The 21,039-nt window shown below is 46.6% G+C and overlaps 1 protein-coding gene across 1 annotated transcript in view; it reads right to left on the bottom strand.

Annotated features, from left to right (window-relative positions):
* Positions 1 to 4,477: 4,477 nt before the first annotated feature.
* BAALC (BAALC binder of MAP3K1 and KLF4) overlaps positions 4,478 to 21,039 on the bottom strand; it is a 90,542-nt gene continuing 73,980 nt past the window's right edge. Inside the window, exons 2-3 of the mRNA XM_081258193.1 lie at positions 20,040 to 20,206; positions 4,478 to 5,721 (exon numbers count right to left, since the gene is read on the bottom strand). Coding sequence (XP_081114319.1) covers positions 5,611 to 5,721; positions 20,040 to 20,206 — 278 coding nt within the window. The 3' untranslated portion in view covers positions 4,478 to 5,610. The remainder of the gene's footprint in view (positions 5,722 to 20,039; positions 20,207 to 21,039) is intronic.

The raw sequence follows: 21,039 nt of genomic DNA, 5'->3' as shown, positions 1-21,039 counted from the left end.
CCATGGCTGTATCACTCCTCACACGGGACTCCTTTACATCTAAAATCATGTCTCACTTGCTAGTTACCAATCTGGGGATGACTACCCTCCGGAGAACTTACCAATGAAAGCTCAGACAAGTTTAAAGGGACAGCATAAAGTTTCCAGAACCCAAAACTAACGAAGCAAGCTTTCTTTCTCTGCATTATCCTGGGTCAGTTCTTCTGCCCAGAGTAAAGCACAGGCTCCTTAGGAAGATTTCTTGAAGATGGTTGCTGTCTTCATCTCATGATGCCCAAGGTACATTTTGTATTGGATAAGAAGTATTTATTTTGGGCTTCCCTGGTGGCGCAGTGGTTGAGAATCTGCCTGCCAATGCAGGGGACACGGGTTCGAGCCTTGGTCTGGGAAGATCCCACATGCCGCAGAGCAACTAGGCCCGTGAGCCAAAACTACTGAGCCTGCGTGTCTGGAGCCTGTGCTCCACAACAAGAGAGGCCGCGATAGTGCGCGGCCCACGCACCGCGATGAAGAGTGGCCCCCGCTCGCCGCAACTAGAGAAAGCCCTCGCACAGAAACGAAGGTCCAACAAAAGAAGTACTTACTTGGGAAAAAGGTACATTTGTGGTTCACGAGAAGAAACAAAGTACTTAAGTAAGGAGCCAGCTCTCTGGTACATTTACCTTTAAGAGCTGAATTTTATATGTCAGGCCTTGCCCATGTCCTGGAATTTTCAGGGCTGGATAACAGTTCAACAGTAAACAACCTTGTGTTTATCCTCATATGCTGGGCACTGTGCTAAGAGCTTTACATGTATCAATACATCCTTACTAAATCCTCCTGCTATCACTGAGACAGGTTGGGACCTGAAACATGGGACCTGGGACCATTTGCTGCAGTGCTTGCACCTGAACAAACGTCTGCTGGAGCAACAAAATACCGAGAAACTATAAGGGACTAAAAATAACTGCGTGCATGCTCAGTTGGGATAAATTATGAACAACAAGATACAAAACGACCAAAGACTTGACTGCCACTTCTGAGGAGCTGGGAGCAAAAGCAGGGGACTGTGCATGCACCCTGTATACAGCACCACCAAGGAGGGGGTGGGCAGACCACCTAAGCTGCCCCTCCCACTGACCAACCAATCAGCTCCCATCCTCACCCCATTTAAGGGACCAGCTCGCCCCCCCCACACTTCAGGGAGGAAGCAGGGGAACCTGTTACTTGTTCTGGCTCCACCCTGCTGAAGCAGGAGCCCCAGTAAAGCCTGGCCTGAATTTCTTGTCTGGTCTCTTATCAATTTCTATTGTTTAAGGAGGCCAAGAACCCTGGTCAGTAACACCATGAGATACTCTTAGCTTCATTTTATAAACAGGCAAACAGAAACATGAAGAGCGTAAATGACTTACCCAAGGTCATAAACCTAGTAAGCGGTGAAACCAGGATCCAAATCCAGGGAGTCTGATTTAAGACCCTCTCAGAGAGTTTTGGAGACACTTAATTCTGTCTGTGATCTGCTAAGGCGCTGGTTCTAAATTCTAAATGCGCATTAGAACCCTCTTGGGAGTTTTGAAACGCCTTGATATATTGGTTGCACCCTAGACCAATTAAATCAGAATCTCTGGGGGAGGGAACAGGCCTGAATAGTCGTTAAAGCTTCCCAGGTGATTCCAATGTGCAGCCATATTGCAAACCGTCAGTGCTAAGCAATCATAATTCTTTCCACCTGCTAATTTTTTTTTTCCACTAGAAACTAATTCTATTCCATTTCATCCCTTTCTATAAGACACAGTGCTGCCCTTTCTCCTGGGGGACCCAGCTAGCCCAGGCCTTCATCTTCCTATTCTAGAACAAAGAGGAAGGAGTGATTACTATGATAGATCTATAATACTTAGGTTTGCAATACGTTTTAGAAAGACCCCCAAATTTACTAGTATTACCTTCAGAGGAATTTTAATATTGTGGCACAACCAAAAGATGGCTACTGCCTTTGCTGCTGTTAAGAAAAAAGTTTAAAAGAAACAAAGATGAAATTTCACAGATTTGTATCCAGGGTGCTCTCACTGATCCTGGCATGAACACGGACAACTTGGAGGTGCTGAGACACCGATGCTATAAAAAGGGCTGTGAAGTCACTTGCCATCCATCATGACAGGAAGATTAACACATTCTAGGTACTTACTCATGGTGCAGTGGCCAGAGCAGGGGTTTTCCCAGACAGGCAGACATAGGTTCAAATCCCAGCTCTGCCGTTTAGTAGCTGCGTGGCCTCTGATCTTCTAGTCTCCATTCCTTTTATCTGTAAAGGGGGGCTAACAAGGCTCATGTGGCGGGGCAGCTTTATTGATTACAGATCGTGTGTGTGACACACCAAGCACTGTACCTGGCACAGGGCCGTGATTATTATTACGTGGCACACAGTATGTTATCTACATGTGTTATCTCACTTAATCCTCACAACACACTCTCAGAAAGATGCTATTATTTCCCCTGAGAGGCTCCACCATTTGCCCCAGGGCACAAAGCTGTTAGATGCCAGGTTAGGATTTGTCTCCTGCACCTGAAGCCTGTCTTCTCTGCTTTTCCTGGCTGTCTGGCTGCAGCCCCTTGTTTCAGAGGCCATCCCATGGTTGATTTATCTATTAGAACAGAGGGAGACTTTCTCTGGATAATAAAATTTAAAAAGCAAACAAATTCAGCCACCTCGCTGGCACACGGTGATGTTATGAAAACAGCTATTTGGATCAGAAAGGGCAATATTATTTTCCTTTTAACATGAAGTCCTACCTGGAGAAGGTCTAGTTAAGAAATTAAAACTGCAATGCTCACTCTGGCAATACGTGCCCAGACTTAGCTCTCTGCTGGGTTGCAATCTGGGTGATCCATTGTCTGATAATGTCAGGATCATTTCACTGTTCCATATTCCCAAGAGAATTAAGTATATGTCCCTTCTGATGCTGGCTTTTATGGTCTTCCATCGGGGTGGACTTAAGGAACAATTTGAAGTACTTTAAGGAGAATTAAATATTGCTGAAGTAGTTTAGCAACTCACAGCAAGGCAGGCTGGTAAACGTGGCCCAGCTGAGAGAGCCACCCGCCCTGTCAAAAAACCCAAACAAGTTTTTTCACTTCGTCTTATACTAACTTACCGAGAACCTTGTTGATCAAAAAAAAAAAAAAAAAAAAAACTTAGGAATCACATTGGTTTGTCCCTTCTCTTCATTTCCTACAACCAATCCATGAGCAAATCTTAATGTTTCTATTTCCAAAATGTACTCAGCATCCATCCACTTCTACCCATCTTCACAGCCATTATTCTGTTCCCTATATCTCTCCCCAGGGCTGCTGCGGTGGCCTCCTAAATGGCCCCTGCTTCCATTCCTGCCTCCCTCCAATCCATCCTCCTGTTAACATTTTTTTTTTCAGCATTCATCACCACCTTAACTTATCGTAATAATTTCTTTATGTCGTTATTGTCTGTTTTCTCCACTAGAACACCAGCTCCACGAGGGCAGGGTACAAGTCTATTTTATTCCTCACCATATTCTACCTTCTGACACATTGAACTTCTTGATAAATACATATGGAGTAAGTGAAAGGGGAAGTGAATATAGAATGTTAACCATTAAATCATGTTTGTAGTTTGCCTACACAGAAAATTCTCCTGAGATTGACTTTCCAGAATGTGGAATGGGGTAAAAGGACCTTCTATATTTTGATGACTCCTAAAAAGAACATGAAAACAATATATTGGGAACACAGTTTGGAGCAGGGGTTGCAAACACAAATGTCTCAGGGCTCCAGCAGGTAACAAATGGGGAGGCTGCTGTGTGTCAGCCAAAGTGAGTAGCGGGGGCCCTCATGAGCTGGAGACCCCCAACTTCGGCTAACACTACCTCATCAGCTCCGGCTTACTGTATGTGAGTGACAACAAGGGCCCAAGGATGAAAGATCTTCCACTTTCTCAAAGAATCACAAAATGACAAAGGTTTGGGAAAGTGTAGTTTTGTGCACAGTAAAGGCCTGGACAGTGATTAGGAGAATGTCCAGATCTGGAGTTTAGGACAGAAACCTATCCTGGCTATAAAATTAAGATTACACTGCAGAGCAGTTCACACCATACACTATACCCCAGCGTCTAAGCCAGGCCCCTAGTTATTAAGTTCACTGTCAAATTCAGGATATACAACCGTGACTGGCCAGACTCCAAAACTCTCAGCATCTGCACGGTGCCTGACACAGGGCTGGCATTTAATGTTTACTGAATAAATATACAATCCATGGAAGGAAGGAAGGAAGGAAGGAAGGAAGGGACGGACATTGCCCACTTGTGTCTGAGGAATAACCGAGTTGGCAGGTACAGAGGCCAAGTATCTGAATTTTTAACCTTCTCTGGACTATGATAGATAAACACACACCATCAGACTACCTATTTCTGCTAAACATGGAGTTTATTGGTATCATTCGGTACAACTTTAGTCCTACCTTTCCCAAGTCCAGGCATGTTAACAGTCCTTTAAAAATCATGCTACATTACTTCGGAGGAAAATACTTCCACCTTAACATGTCTAAAGAAATGCTAGAAGATTTTATTCCTACCGATTTTGTTTTGTTTACTGCCTCCGCTACAGATGTCTAACACAGTGCATGTGGATCTAATGTCCATGTGAACGCACACCAACTGGTTACTGACTTTTTAAAGCGATTCCCTTAAATAACACAGTCCTGGGCTGTGCAGAGAGGCCAAAGGGAGGTCAACATGTTCCAGATTTTCTCCTTCTTGTGAGCCTGGTCTTTGATTAACAACTGCAAATGGCCTTACTGGAGAGAAAAAGCACTCAAGAACACAAGCAAAGGGAAGTGGAAAGCTGGAAAAATGCAATGTCTGCTGAGCCTTGAGGACTCCGAGGTGACCACTACCACGATATTATGGTTCAGAAGCTGACGTGGACCCTGGCCCGGGGGGATGCTGAAGGCAGATGGGAGAGAAATGGGTGTGACTGTATCACAGAGGCCCTCCCTGGGACACACCATGGGTGTTGGTGGGGTTAGTTTGTGTAAAATTGGATCTGAATCCGTCTCATCCTGAGCTAAGGAAACAAGAGTAACAGAGAGTTTTCCTGTTTCTTGATTCCTCATACATGTCGGTTTAGAGTTGGGTGAAAGCCAACTTTTAAGTGAACACGGTAAGCTTTGTGATGGTGGTATATCAAAAAGGAAGAATGAAGGAATAAGCCTGTCTGAAACAGTGCACAGGAGCATGGCCAGGAGAGCTCAGAACCGACTGTGACGCTTTCAGCCAGGAACCCACCCCTTCTACTCTTCCGTTTCCTAAACTGGCCCGTGCTTTTGCTTGCCACTTTTCCATCAGACCACACTGCAGCAGTTGCAAGGGGCAAACTGAACATACATTTGCAGTTTATTACCCTATGGGAGTACTCTGTCAATACATTTACGTGATAAATAGGAGGCTGAGAACATCCCAACAGGCTAAGACAGTCTCCCAAGGCACTCAGCAGCGTTCCCACACAGCAAGGGCCACCCACGTCTTCAAGGTTCCGCGACGGGGTCCAGGATGTGAAGGGCACCAGAGAAGCCCCTCTGCCCTTCAACTGGCTGAACACTCTGCTAGTTGACGCAGTTCTTTGTGATTCTTCGACTTCTGTCCACCTGTCGGATGCTGTCTGCGACGTTAATGGTGACTTCTTTTCCAGACGTCCGCTTAGCGTCTCTTTTAGCCTGTTAAAAAGTTTAAACACAGTGAAGTGAGTTACTAGGAAATATCCAAAGGTCCTGACATTTGCATTAATCTCTTGAAATTGTTACACACACACACACACACACACACACACACACACACACAGATGCAGGAAGAACGACCCACAAGGACACATGCACATATACGCCTTTTCATAGGCTGCTCTGTTGAATCTCTAAGACCAAGCTAGTGCAGAGCTTGGCATAGAAATGCTCGGTAAAGCACCGTTGAATGAATGGATGAATGAACTGGCGAAGGTCCATCAAAGGGCAGTGTGATTCCATATATGAGTCAGCACACGGTATTTGTTTTTCTCTTTCTGACGTACTTCACTCTGTATGACAGACTCTAGGTCCATCCACCTCACTACAAATAACTCAATTTCGTTTCTTTGTATGGCTGAGTAATATTCCATTGTATCTATGTGCCACACCTTCTTTATCAGGAATAGAGAGGTAGACATAGAAAATGGACGTGAGGACACGGGGTGGGAGGGCGAAGCGGGGTGAAGTGAGCGTAGCATCGATATATATACACACTATGGAACGTAAAACAGATGGCCGGTGGGAAGCAGCCGCAGAGCACAGGGAGATCAGCTCGCTGCTCTGTGACCGCCTGGAGGGGTGGGGTAGGGAGGGTGGGAGGGAGGGAGACGCAAGAGGGAGGGGATATGGGGACGTGTGTATGCATACGGCTGGTTCGCTTTGTTGTGCAACAGAAACTAACACGGTATTGTGAAGCAATTATACTCCAATAAAAATCTATTTAAAAAAAGGGCAATGTGAGAGGTTTCACAGCTGGCTTTGGTAGAGCAGCTAAGGGTTTGAGCTTTGGAGTCAGACAGACTTTGGTGTGAACACTGACTATATAATTTCACTGTGGGTAAGTTTTTTCTAACCTCTCTAACCCTTAGACGAGTTTCCTCATCCGTAAGATGGAGGATAATAATAGTACCTAACGCATAATGTTATTATAAGGATTACCTAAGGTCATGAATGTAAAGTACTTAGCACAATGCCTGTCATTAACTAAAAATGAGGGGAAAAAAGACTTGACAAGTATAATAAGTAAAAAGTAGGATATATTATCCATTTCTTTTTTTCAATTTTTTTTTTTTCAATTTTTTTTTGCAGTACGCGGGCCTCTCACTGCTGTGGCCTCTCCCTTTGCGGAGCACAGGCTCCGGATGCGCAGGCTCAGCGGCCATGGCTCACGGGCCCAGCCGCTCCGCGGCATGTGGGAGCTTCCCGGACTGGGGCACGAACCCGTGTCCCCTGCATCGGCAGGCAGACTCTCAACCACTGCGCCACCAGGGAAGCCCTTCAATTTTTTTATTGAATGAAAGATTCTTTTAATTCCATAGTGCCTTGCAATTTTCAGAAGTTTCACACACATGATTTCATGTAATCCCATAATAACCCTTTTTTCCCCCAACCTTATATTGCCCCTCCCTCCTTACCCCCCCAACTGGTAACCGCTAGTTTGTTCTCTAAATCTGTAGATTATCCACTTATAAGTGAAGATAAGTGAGGAAAGTCCAGAATCTATATTAAATACCAAAGTATTAACTAAATTGCAGGTTCTTCAAGCATACGTGCACAATCCTCCCATTCCCCCTCAAGAGAAGACAGCTGGACCACTGGGGAGTCATTCTGTGCCCGTTCCACTCAGTGATATGTGCTCGGAGTGAGCCTGAGACTGGCCTCACGAGTTGTCTCCATCAGGGATGGACAGAGATGTGTGCCCCCAGCCCCACTCCAGGAAGGCCCTCTGCCCAGCTGCAGGGGGTGCAGCAGGCAAATAGCCTCCAGCTGTCCCTTCGGGGTTGGCTCAGGTGCAGAGAGACCCCTCACCCAGGGCCTTCCCTTCCTAGGTGGCCCAATGCAGGGGTACAAACGCCTGGCCATTTGACCCAAAGCTGGACAGCTCTGACCTGCCATTTAGCTTCAGAGCTTCGATGGGGTGGGGTCAGCCCAGGCTGTGGGCCGGCCTGCATTGTGGCTCCACTTCTCCCTCTGCCCGCTCCTGCTTCCGGCCCTCCCTCCCGCAGTGTTGACAGGGCACTTCCCAAAGAACATCTCATATAATGACATCTCAGAGTCAGCTTCCTGGAAAACAGTCAGTCTCAGATCTGTGGGAGCATCTCCCACAGGGTGAGCATCTCCCCATTCTGGATATGAGTCTAGTGTTGATAGATGCAGATTTTTCATACAGCATGGTCCCTGCACATATGCACATAAGCCAAGTGTCAATACTTCATCTGTAGTGCATCCCAAGAAATGGTGATCTATCACACCACTGGAGAAAAATAAATTGCTCTGTTGTATTTATTAGCAAATGATATGCAGGTTTCTAACAGGGCACATATATCCTGTGTAGTAGCCACTGCTGATGCCCCTTTCACATTCTGTTTACTTGGCTGGTGAAACCATCCCTCAGGTGCTTTGAGTTTTGGCTGCTAACCACTCAGAGCTGCACCTATTTTTTTTTTTTTTTTTTTTTTGCGGTATGCGGGCCTCTCACTGTTGTGGTCTTTTCCGCTGCGGAGCACAGGCCCCGGACGCGCAGGCCCAGCGGCCATGGCTCACGGGCCCAGCCGCTCCGCGGCATGTGGGATCTTCCCGGATGGAGGCACGAACCCGCGTCCCCTGCATCGGCAGGTGGACTCCCAACCACTGCGCCACCAGGGAAGCCCTGCACCCTTCTTTTGAGACTTGCCCTCATCTGATCAGAGTCACCTCATCCAGAAATACCAAAGAGGTTATACCCTAATTTCCAGAGACAATCTAAAGCTAATGCCTGATTATTGGGAATATAAAAGCTGGTCCTCACAGGGAGATCAGATCGGTGTTTTGTGACCGCCTGGAGGGGTGGGATAGGGAGGGTGGGAGGGAGGGAGACGCAAGAGGGAAGGGATATGGGAACAGATGTATATGTATGGCTGATTCACTTTGTTGTAAAGCAGAAACTAATACACCATTGTGAAGCAATTATACTCCAATAAAGTTGTAAAAAATATTTAAAAATAAATAAATAAAAGCTGGTCCTTTTGCCTCAAGGGGGTATAAATCTATGATGCCATTCATGCTCTGGAGTTCCCTTTGGGATCAGGCTGAGGCTACACTACAGCTGTTCAGTTGAGCTCACATATTTGCTGAACTCGGTCCTCTGCCCTACCCTGTGTCCCACTACCTTAAGGGTTTCTTTCACCTGAGACTATGCTTTCACTCACTTGCTTGCACAAGAATCCTCATCTCAGGCTCTGCTTCCAGGGACCCTGACCTAAGATAACACTCTATGGGTAATTTGAGGAATGTTTAAGGATCATTTTGACTATATGCAACTTTAGCCTTATCCATTGATTTCATGAGATAGTATTTCATTGTTTTCCTCTTCAAGTTCCCAGTGCCTAGCACAGTCTGAGACCTAAGAGGCCCTCCATTTAACTTTGGTTGAATAAACGGATGAATGAATGAATAAACACCATGCATTTCTTTTTTTTTTTTTTTGCGGTACGCGGGCCTCTCACTGTTGTGGCGTCTCCTGTTGCGGAGCACAGGCTCCGGACGCGCAGGCTCAGCGGCCATGGCTCACAGGCCCAGCCGCTCCGCAGCATGTGGGATCTTCCCGGACCGGGGCACAAACCCGTGTCCCCTGCATCGGCAGGCGGACTCTCAACCACTGCTCCACCAGGGAAGCCCATGCATTTCTTTATGTACCCCTGCTTTAACAATCAGAAGTCAATGCTGTCTAAGGACTTAGTCTTAATGCTCAGCTCCTCCAAGCCTGAACCGGCACTAGGGCCTAGCAGTGACTTTCATGGGTTTATTTCCTCCTAAAAGCAGAGAACTCATAAAGTCCCATAACCAATTTTGTTTCTGAAAGAAAACGGTGGCAATTATGAGGCTAATTCCATCTGATTTCCATTTCGGGTGTTATTGCATAAAAGCTTCGAGGACTGGGACATGGAATAGAGACACAGAGGCCTTATTTGAAATGAGCCAAGTTGAGGGCAGCATTCCCCTCAAACCGGTGGGCAGTAAGAGAGCTTTCCAGAATGGAAATGTAAACTTTCTGAACTGCATAGCTGCTTTTCTTTAGAGTTACTGGCGAGATTTCACAAGAAGTTATGAAAGATTCTACACAGAAGGCACTCTGCTCGAAGTTCCAGTCTGCCTTCATAAGCTTAAAAGTTCAAGCAGACATTCAATAGTTGGACGATGCTTAATTTTTCAGCCTGTTTAAGAATCAAAGGCTACAAAATAGTCATTCCCAGAACAGCCAGAGAATATGTATGGTTTGCATCTCAAGTATAGTGGGGCAATCTCTTAAATCTGTGTAGCAAAAGCCTGACAATGGAGATGTTCAGAGGACAAGCTTCGGGGCCAGGCAGACCTGGATTTGGCACAAGGCTTTGCCATCAGTTAGCTGCATGAGACATTGCTTTAACCTCTGAATCTCAGTTTCCTTATCCAAAAGTGGGAATAATGCCTACTTCTTAGTGGGTTTGTTTGTTTGTTTGTTTGTTTCTGGTGGGGAGAGAATTAAGCATGTCACTTAGCATTAATAGGGTGATCAACTTCTGGCTTGCCCAAGACTGTCCCGTTTTCAAACGGAAAGTCCCACATTCCAGGAACCGCCTCAGGCCCCTGAAAACCAGGACAGTTAGTTGCCCCAATTATACAGCTTTTGACGTTAATTGTATTCGCAAAATAATGTCAGTCAAACATACCAAATTTAAATCAAAAACTTTCTTGTTCTACTGAAACCATGACTAATGCTACGACTACTTCTAAATACCAATAATAATAATAACTCTACAAGATCCACATTTGGATAAAGAACAAACTGGAGTTCTGTATTCTAATGATGGGCACAGAAGGTTCCAAGCCATAAACAAATCCACTTTCAAATAATTACACTGTATTTAATTTGGCAAATTAAACAATCAGAACAACAATGCATTGACTTGAAAGTGTTTTATAAACGAGAAACTTCCGAGTCTGAGACCTCAGAGAGGCACCCATCCTTTTTAAAGCAGCACGATTATCTAGGAGGGTGGTAGTTGCTGAAATCTAGTCACAGCTTGGAAACCTCAGATTTGAAGCCCAAATGAGAGGGACAAAGATGAATGAGAAAGAGAACCACAATGCCAGATAGTTTCTCTAGAAGTTCCAAGAAAGAAGTTGCTTTGCCCTCCTCTGAAAAAACAGCTATATAGATACACGGAACAATTACACCATTTGTACCTCTGGGACTATGACATTTTGTATGACATAGATATTTTCCCCTGTGATGTGGTTTTTAGCCAGCCAAAGCTTTTAATTTAACAGCCAACCCTCTTTATTCAATGACAGGAAAAGAAAATGTGTCCCTATTGCAACTACTGGCTTAAAAAAAAATCTTATACTTCCCAACTCAATGCTGAGAGAAGCCTATTTAGTACCTTTTCCTTTTGCAGCTGTCTGCTAATTTCACTTCTGAAATTCTTGTTTTGTGAGTTTTATCACCGTTGATTTTTGTTAATGGGCCACACTCTTGTTTCTCACCTGGTTTTACAGCTTTTCTATTCTTCCCTTGCCTCATTGTAACTTCTGCAGGTTTAGAATCATAGAGTTTAGTCCTCTTGATACTGCCTCTTTAATTAGAAGTCATTTATTTGCTGCCATTTCTCAAAGGTAACCAGACTGACTGTGATAACTTCCTGGCAGATGGACGCGTTTCTCTTGGGGTTTAGAAGTCAACAGCCCAGCTCACTCTCGTGGAAGGAGGCCCGGACCCAAGAGGGCAGCTAAGTCAGCTCACCTTTTCTCATTTTCTCCCAAATGGAAAGAGCGATGTTCTCTGCTTTAATCTGACTGCACAATATACCTAACACAGGCCTGCACCAACCTTTTCACAGTTCCTTTTAGACAACAAAGAAAAAAGGCTTACTTGAGTTCATGATTTATCAGACACCAATTTTCTGCATAACTAGTATTTTTTAATTATAGAAATGATACACAATTATGGTAAAAGAAATTCAAAGAGTAGAGAAAAAGCACAGTGAGAAGTAACACTTGTTCCCATGCTCTGGCCACGCTGTGTTTTCCCCAGAGGTAATCACGGCCAGTCATTTCCTAGGGAGCGTTGCGGGGATTTTCTAAGCAGACACAGTATGGGGCCGCCTTATTCTCTCTCCCGGTATTCTGTGCTTTCTTCTTGGCCTTTAACCAGACTTTGGATTATATATTTATTTGCTTGTTTACTTGCTTATTTCTACATCTTCATCAGATTAAAACTTCAAGGACGGAGGGACCCAGTCTGTTGTGTTCACCACAGTGTCCTCAGCATCTAACTTAGCACTCATCACATAATAGACCTCTGACAAATAATTTGATGAAGAACATGTGTGTGAAGATACATCTTCAGAAAGAAAGAGAAAAAAATCCTGGGGAACAGAACCTATCCGCATTGCCCTGCCTAAACATTCTAGAACTTTCCTAGGATTTCAATCATGCTCGTGATTGATTGTTCCTTGCACCATCCCTGAGACACGGCCAGGAAGGCAGTTGTGTTCACTTTTCCCGAGGAGGCAACTGAAGTCACTCAGGCTAAAGCAATTTGCTTGAGGCCAATGTCAGCAGAGGTGGTGAGTTGAACTAAAGATGGTGGGAGGCTGGACGTGGGCTGTGGGCCTCACACCCAGCCTCCCACAACTGCCAGTGCTCACACAAAATTCTCCACCATTTTGCTTCCGGAAATAAGAAGGAAGATCATGAGGTTTAGAGGCAGACAGATCTGGGTTTGAACTCCAACACAGCCAAGTCACTACTCCCTCTGCCACGCTGGCCAACTACTTAACCTTCCGGAGCCGGTTTTCCCAGCTGGGGAATGACGCTACTTACCACTCAGAGCTGTGAGGGTTAAAGAGGATGCCATCTATACAGGGTGTCTGGCTCACAGCAGACACTGACAATGTTAGTTCCTTCCTCTCTGCCTTCCTAAAAGATTAAAGCCTGAGCCTTGTCAGCTGCAACTCAAGACATTTTTCTTCTTTTCAGTCAAGTCCTATTAAAAGGAGACACACAATAACAGACTTCGAGCTGTTCCCAAATTCCATCAATTTATTTGCTGCTGCTTTATTGGCATTAGAGAGGTCATTCAGGAAACATTTGATCTTAGCAACTCCACCAAGGGCCAGGATGCTAGCCTCCAGAAGCAGGGATCAGACTATGCCTCGGGCAAAACTCTCAAGAACTCCCCACACCTCAAGCAAATCCTGTGCAGACCACAGCCACTTGTACGAATTCAGGCTAACTCAGTCTAGGGGTTTTTATTTATCAGGTATCGGACGCCAAAGGGAGCTGTTGCTTTCCAACTTAAACCTCAGATAGATCAAACAATAGGAGGGCAGTAGAACCTGCTTTAGAAGAGCAGTTGGGCTCCAACAGAACAGTCATCAATCACTAAAGGTGGGGAAGGGGGTGAGTGGGGCGTGGAGCCATGGGAAGTTTTTCTAATCTTTCTTTTTTGGCTGCGTCCAAAAAAAAAAAGTTGTGGCATGCGGGAATCTTCGTTGAGGCCTGTAGGATCTTTCGCTGCGACACATGGGCTCTTCGCTGCAGTGCACGGGCTTCTCTCTAGTTGTGGCGCCCGGGCTCCAGGGTGCATGGGCTCAATAGTTTGTGGCACTCAGGCACTCTAGTTGAGGTGCAAGCTCAGTAGTTGTGGCGTGCGGGCTTAGTTGCCCCAGGGCATGTGGGATCTTAGTTCTCTGACCAGGGATGGAACCCGCAGGTGGATTCTTAACCACTGGACCACCAGGGAAGTCCCAATTTTTCTGATCTTAATGAAGTCCTAGGCCGACCTCATTCAAGCAGCAATCAGTGAGTACATACTAGGTGCACACCCCTGAAGCAGGCTCCGGGGGCAAGGGAAGAGTACAAAGAAGAAGGTCTCTGCCCTGAGAGTCTTCTAATCGAATTGGGTTTTCTGCAGACCCTCAGGTGAATACTGAGTTTTCCAATTCTTCGTCTACATAAGGTAACAGCTGATATACAGATGCATTGTGGAAATCACCATACACACACACACAAACGCATCCCTATGCTGCTACATTGCTTCCTTTCCCCAGGCTTAAACTAGAATATGCATCAAAGTGTCCTTCTAAGAGGTTTCCCTCTCTGGTTGTCCTCAATGGCTTCTTTTTTTCGCTCTCCTTTTAATGTCATGTTTTTGTTTCCCTAGGAGAAACTCATATTTACCTTCCAAACTCTCCTCACGGATCTCGTATTACCACCAACCAGGAGAAATTCTGGGCTGGTCCCATCCTCCTTTCTGGATTAGGCCTCCCTCTTTGGTCACATCCACGTCTCTGAGGCTTCACCTACCTTTCCTGGACCACACCAAGCCTTGCTGACAGTCAGACACTGGAGGGGGTGAGGGGGAGGGGTGGGCAGGAGGCGCAGAAGGACGAGGCTACTTAGCTGAGAATCAGTCCAGGCATCAGCTAATTTCTTTGGCAAGGTCCGGCCACTTTGCCAAGAGTAATAAAGCAACTAAAAAAGATGCAACTTCTGAAGACGTGAAGGCTCACTGGGAGGCCAGCCACAGACTCAGAGCTTCGTCTGCCCCGAGCTACATCCACCATCCAATTTTCTACCTTAGCTGAACACTTGAGGCGATACCTCTGGAGAAGAAATACAAGAGTCCTAAGCCTGAAGAAACGGCACATTCACGGTGGAGAGTAAATGTCTGGAGGCAGCCCAGAGTTCCTGAGCAATTAATTAGGAGAGAACAAGCAGCTACAGAGCTTCACCTTGCGTTGTTTGTTGAGCTCAGGGAAGGCTGGGGGAGGAGAGAGTCGATGATTTATCAGATGCTGCACAGTCAGAAAGGTCCCAAGTGACTGGAGCAAATCAAGGTTTACTAGAGAAAGAGCGCCCCACGGAGACAGTTCCAATTTGTAAGACATCATTTTTGCCACAATCTTTCTGCCAGTTAGCACCTATTAACACTGGGCATGAGACAGGGGCCAGAGGGAGTTGAAAGAAGAAGATGTGGTTTGTTTGGTGAGACAGAGTGGAGAAGGGCCCCGAACGCCGCTGCTCCCAGCTGCTCACAGGCATCAGCAACGTCAGCTGCCCCTCGTGGCCCTTTGGAAAGTGATCTGAACCGTGGACCACATCTATGTTGAGTAGTTGCTATCCCCTTCCAGGGGCCTTTTCTTTCCTTCGCAGCACCATCTCAAATCTATCTTCATTTATTCTGTATTATCTGCCTCCCCAGGCTCAGCGCCATTAAAATTGGCAGCTGCTGGCTTTGCAGGAGCAAAGGGTGTGTACTGAGAAGACTGCAGAAAACAGGGAGACTAAGCACGGTGGAACCAGATGACAGGCAGCATCAAAAAGGACAGACAGGGCTTCCCTGGTGGCGCAGTGGTTGAGAGTCCGCCTGCCGATGCAGGGGACGCGGGTTCGTGCCCCGGTCCGGGAAGATCCCACATGCCGCGGAGCAGCTGGGCCCGTGAGCCATGGCCGCTGAGCCTGCGCGTCCGGAGCCTGTGCTCCGCAACGGGAGAGGCCACAGCACTGAGAGGCCCGCGTACCGCAAAAAAAAAAAAAAGGACAGGCAGAGATACCTGGATTCCGAGAAGTAGCACCACATTGCTCAACTCCAAAGGCAGCATCTGCATTGCAGGCTGTGACTGTCCTGTGCACACAATGCAAAGGAGTGGTAGAAGCTGCTTCCTGAAGTTGTACAACAGAGGCCTGAATAGAAGACCCTACAGGGTCCCCGTGGTTTCACTGAGCACCTACCATGCACAACATCCTGAGCTGGGCACATGCTCCAGAACCTGGGAGCGTTCGAGGCACACGCTGCTGCTCTATCACGTGCCCATTCGTCCCAGCCCTGGTCCACCACCTTCACCTGGCTGGCCCTCCCCGTTCCTTCTCCTGCTCTCAGATATGGCTCCTCTTCCCCCAGAAAGCTTTCTCTGACATCCAGGTTATTCATTCAATCCCTTGACAGACTTTTGTTGCTCCTCTGCTAAGTGCCAGGCACTGTACTGAGCACACAAGAGGTGCCCCTCCTGGGGGCTCCCTCAGCATCACATGACCCCCTGTATAACAGCACTTACCACACTGTGTTATAATAGTGTATTCACTGCTATGTCTCTTCTACTATACTGTGAACTCCTTGAGACCAAGGACTCTATTTTATTAAACTGTGCCTTTCTAGAACATCAAAAAAGAAAAACAATTGGCAACTGCTTCAGAGCAAAGGGCACGTGTGCCTGTTCCACTCTTGGATCCTTGGCATCAGAACAGTGCCTGGCACCCCAATGGCACTCAGTGGATGAACATCAGATGAAGGAATCCAAAGAGTGCTTATAGGACCTGATGAGGAAATTTTCCCGGCCCAGTGACTGGACAAACTTGGTCTATAAATCTGAACGGGAACACTGTGTAGACACATGCATGAGGATGCATGTTTTATGAAGAGGTTCTTCTGGAGAAGGAAAGCTTTCTAAAAAGTGCCCAAGAACCATCAGCCGGTGGCCCGATGGTGTCCAGGGGAACGCGGTGAGGTGCTAATAGTTCATCTTGAGGGAGCAAAGGCAGGTCAGAAGAGGTGAGCCACACAGTGCCTGAGCCAGGCACAGAAAACGCAGGAAGCTCTAACCTGGAGTACGGAACAAGCTAGGGAGAGACAGTATGTCAAAGGCCCTGGACGCAATAGGAAGAAAATTATTTTCCTTAGGCAGATTCTAGGCAGCTGAGATCTGTGTTGGCGCGAGATAGCTCTGCTGACAGAAGCTTCAATCAGAGGTTGACTTATCTTGTAAGCTGCCACCTTAAGTAGAAACCTTTGCCTTTGAGGAAGTCAGGATGCCTGGTGGCTGGTGAGGTCTCAGGACAGGAAGACCCCTGATGCATTTCAGCAATTGTCTGAATGCTTAAAACTGAAGCTATCCGCTCCCTGATCTTATTTTGGAAATACTTACAACACAGCATTGTTCACTGAATCGTGAAAACAAAATTTCACAATTTTGTTTTGTGGCCAGCTTATCAGTGTGTGACATCTGCCCCCTGGTGCTGTGTTGGTCAGGTGCGTGGTCCTCACTCCCCTGCGACACAGTTTTCACTGTGGCCGGAGCCCGGGGTGGGCTGGCTCCACCCGGCCCCATTTTAACTACCACACAAGCTCCTAGAGTGCATGCGTGTGTGGTGTGTGGAGAGCTTGCCTGAGCTGCCTAAGTCTCCATTCTTATCTGTGAACTGGAGACAAAAATATCAACACTGTAGAGTCATTGTGAGGATCCAGTGAGATAATACAAGGAAGTGCTTAGCACCCTAGGCGGCACCTAGAAGGCTGCCCTCACGGGCCTAAGAAAGACAGGGCTAAGCACGACTTACTGGCCTTAAACTCTTATGGTCCATAACTGGAACTTATCTGCTGCCGGTTAGCATGTAAAGTGGTATAACCACTTCGGAAAACTGTGTCAGTATCTATTAAAGTCAAATATATCCCCATCCTATGAGCCAGGAATTCTACTCCTGGGTAGATACCCCAGAGAAGTGAATGTCCACCAAAGGGTACAAGAATGCTAACAGCTATATTGTTCACAATAGCCCCAAACTGGAAACAACCCAAATGTCCTTCAAGTAGAAGGGTTAAATTGTGGTATATTCATTTAATGAAATATACATAACAATGAAAATGAGGAAATGTTTGCAACTCACAACAACATGGATGATTCTCACTAGCAGAATGTTGAACAAAAGAAGCTGGACACAAAAGAGAAAATACTGTATGATGCCATCTATAAAAGTCAAACATAAACAAAAGTGGTCTATAATGCTAGATGTCAGAACAGTGGTTATATTGTTGGGGTGTGGATAGTGACTGGCACATCCAAGCACCTCACCGGGGTGAGGGGCACACAGGGGATTTTTTTTTTTTTTTTTTTTTTTGCGGTACGCGGGCCTCTCAGTGCTGTGGCCTCTCCCGTTGCGGAGCACAGGCTCCGGACGCGCAGGCTCAGTGGCCATGGCTCACGGGCCCAGCCGCTCCGCGGCATGTGGGATCTTCCCGGACCGGGGCGCGAACCCGTGTCCCCTGCATCGGCATGCGGACTCCCAACCACTGCGCCACCAGGGAAGCCCCACACAGGGGATATTTGGAGTGTTCTGTGTCTCCATATGGAAGATGGTTACATGGGTGTGTCACCTTATTAAAATTTATTGAACTTATGACAGACTTGTACATTTTTCTATATATATGTTATATGTGATAGATTGCACTATTGCCCCTAATCCTTTGCTGTCTCTCTACTGGGGACAGAGTACACTTCCTTGTCCTACTGATGTTGGGTTTGGCCAATAGGAGGTTAGATGGTATGGTGTGAGCAGAGACATGAAATGTGTTTGCCCTCTTGGGTTTCTGCCATAGCCATGGTAATATACCTCAGAGAGCTGCTGCTCTTTTAGCCTGATTCACAGAATAAAACACACAGAACAGACTGAGCTAGATCTGGAGCCTGAAGTCAGGCCTAGCCATTCAAATTGTGGCTGATTGTGAGGAGAAAAAGATGGTTGTTTTAAGCCACTGAATGTTGATTTGCTTTGTCATGCAGGATTATTGTGGCATTAGCTGACTAATACATTATTCTCTGACAAAAAAGTACTTTAAGATCTCTACGCTCCACTTTTCTAATAGTCACCTGTTTCAATTTAAAGTTACCAACACCCATCTCTAGCACTTATATGACCTATTCATGTCATCAGTCAAGTGTATCTCAGTTTCCTTGTCTCTGAAATGGGATGATGCTTACTTTACATGCTCTTGGGAGGATTCAATGAGCCAGTAGAACTAAAAGCACTTTGTAAATTGCAGAACACAACTTTAAAGTGATGGATGATGGAAGTGAGGTTGGAAAGCAAGCATGTGACAGGCAAAGCCACTTCCTCCCATTCATGGAATATCTTGGCTCAAAAGGTGAGGGCACAGTGTGGGGAGGAGGTTAGGGTACAAAAGTCAGGGCCTGCCCTAGAGCAATGACCAAGCTTCTGAGCATAGTTCTGTGGGGCCCAGACTGCCTTGGGAGATGGCAATGTTGCTTGGGCCTCTAGAAGACCAGCTTATGCAGACAAAGCAGGCAACACAGGACACCAGGAAGGCCACTGCTGCCCTCAGATCTACTCCCCACCCATGACCTTCTACATGTCTGAGGAGCCACCATCAGTGTTTCCTTTAATTGGTTGTGGTGCTGGGTGCCTTACTGCCTTTGTCACGGCACCTCTCAGTTCACAAAGAACAGGCCCATCTGTTCTCTCATCTTGGTACTATTTCCATTGTGTGGATAAAAAACCTGAGACTCTGGGAGACTGAGTGATTCCCGCAAAGCTACTTACTTCATTGAATTTGCAACAGGTTTTCTGACCAAAGCTTAGAAAGGGAACTCACTGATGTGGGCAAGAATTCCATCATTAGATAACCCAGTTGGATCCTCAGAAAATAGACGGCGCTGGCCTGAGGGACAGGACCAGTAAGTCTTGACAGGGGAGAGGGGAAAAATGGATTTGGAGTATTGGGTAAAGTAGTGGACTTTGACGGTGGGAGCTAGAGGGGATGGGGGAGATGAGGAAGTGAGAGGGAGGAACGGCAGACCGCTGCGCTGGTCTGCCAAGGAGCGGTCAGGGGCAGCAGGAGAGAAGAGAAAGCAGCAGGCAGGATGCCAGCGAGGTCCAGGCACTCCGTAGCCCTGCGTCATCTCCAACAGCAGCAGTGTGGGGTGAGGCTGTCACCACATTCTGCAACAAGAACCCCCTTGCAGACCCTCCCACTGCCCACCTGGTTGGAGGGTGTGAGGTACAACACCGGGTTTGTCCCCTACCACGCCGGTCTTCTTCCCTGCCAACCCCTGAGATGGCCAACTGCCTGGCCTGAGACTCGTTCCCGTAGCCAGTACAGACCTCACTATCAAGATGCTGAGAGCTGCGACAGCAACGGAGGTCCTTGAACAAAGCTGTACTTAAACAAACACACACTTCCTTCAGAGCGCAAATATCAAGGAGCCGTTTCCGCTGATTCAACAAAACACAGCAACCCTCAAGGCAGGGGGTGGGAGGTGGAGCCTTGCTATTTTCTTTGCAACACTTCTCACACGGCGGGGGGGTGGGGTGGAGAATTTCCCTCGGCGAGTTGAGCTGCCACTGCTCCTTCCCTGGGTGCTCTCTCAGCTTAGCTCTGCCCTGAAGCAACCTTCTCCCCCCGTCTCCGGTCCCAAGTCTGTTCTGTGGCTGCGACCTACCTCTGTGGTCCGGAGGCCATTCTGTTTCTGGGTCAGGGGGCCTGAGCTGAGGCCCTGGGGATTTGGGCACTGGGTCCCACAGCTCATCTTCTTTTCTGGGTTGGATATTCCACTTGGGGCTGTCGATCGGGGCACACTGTTGGAGGCCACGCCATCTTCCAGCCCACCTGGGGGAGGGAAGCAGAGGACGCGACTAGAGTCTTGCACAAAAGCAGTTACTGAAAACAGTCTCCAAGAGTGTGGGAAAAAAGACAGCCAAGGAGAAGAAAAAAAGTCAAGCAGAAATCCCACCATGCAGAGCTACCATTTTCTATAAGAACATGTGTGGTGTTTTTTGTTTTTTTTTTTTTTACAAAAATGAGACTTTAAAATAATTTTGTAACCTGAAATTTCTACTTAATAATACATCAATGACATTTTTCCATACCCGTAAATATTCTGCCATATGATTTTTCACATACTTACTCTGTCATTGTATGGATGTGTCACCATTTAACTAAACCCCTCTAATTGGATATCTGTTTTCACTATTTCATATCAAATGTTACTGTGATGAAACTCCTTGGGGTTAAAGCTTTATTCTTAATTACTTCCTTAGGATAAATTCCTAGAAGTGGGTTACCGGTTTGAAGGTTATATATCGTTTTTTACATAATTCCACCTCAAGGTATTGGACTGAGCATGTATTCCTTCCATGAAATGCCAAGAAATGATAGAATGAAGTTTAAATATAGCCTCATTGAAAAGCAAGAGGAGGGAATTCCCTGGCAGTCCAGTGGTTAGGACTCTGCACTTACAATGCCAAGGGCACGGGTTCACCCCTGGTCTGGTCAAGGAACTGAGATCCCACAAGCCATGTGGCATGGCCAAAAAAAAAAAAAAAAGAAAGAAAAGCAAGAGGAGGACTACAGAGAGAAATTCATGGATAAAGAGTATCTGATTGAAAAGATAAAAGGCAGCCCAGGGAGCATGAGGGCGAGTGCCAAGTGGGAGACGAGAA

This window comes from Mesoplodon bidens, assembly GCF_964165515.1.
Source record: "Mesoplodon bidens genome assembly, chromosome: 16".
NCBI lineage: Eukaryota > Metazoa > Chordata > Mammalia > Artiodactyla > Ziphiidae > Mesoplodon > Mesoplodon bidens.
Note: the sequence above shows the minus strand (reverse complement) of the source record. Positions and strands in the feature narration are given on the sequence as shown.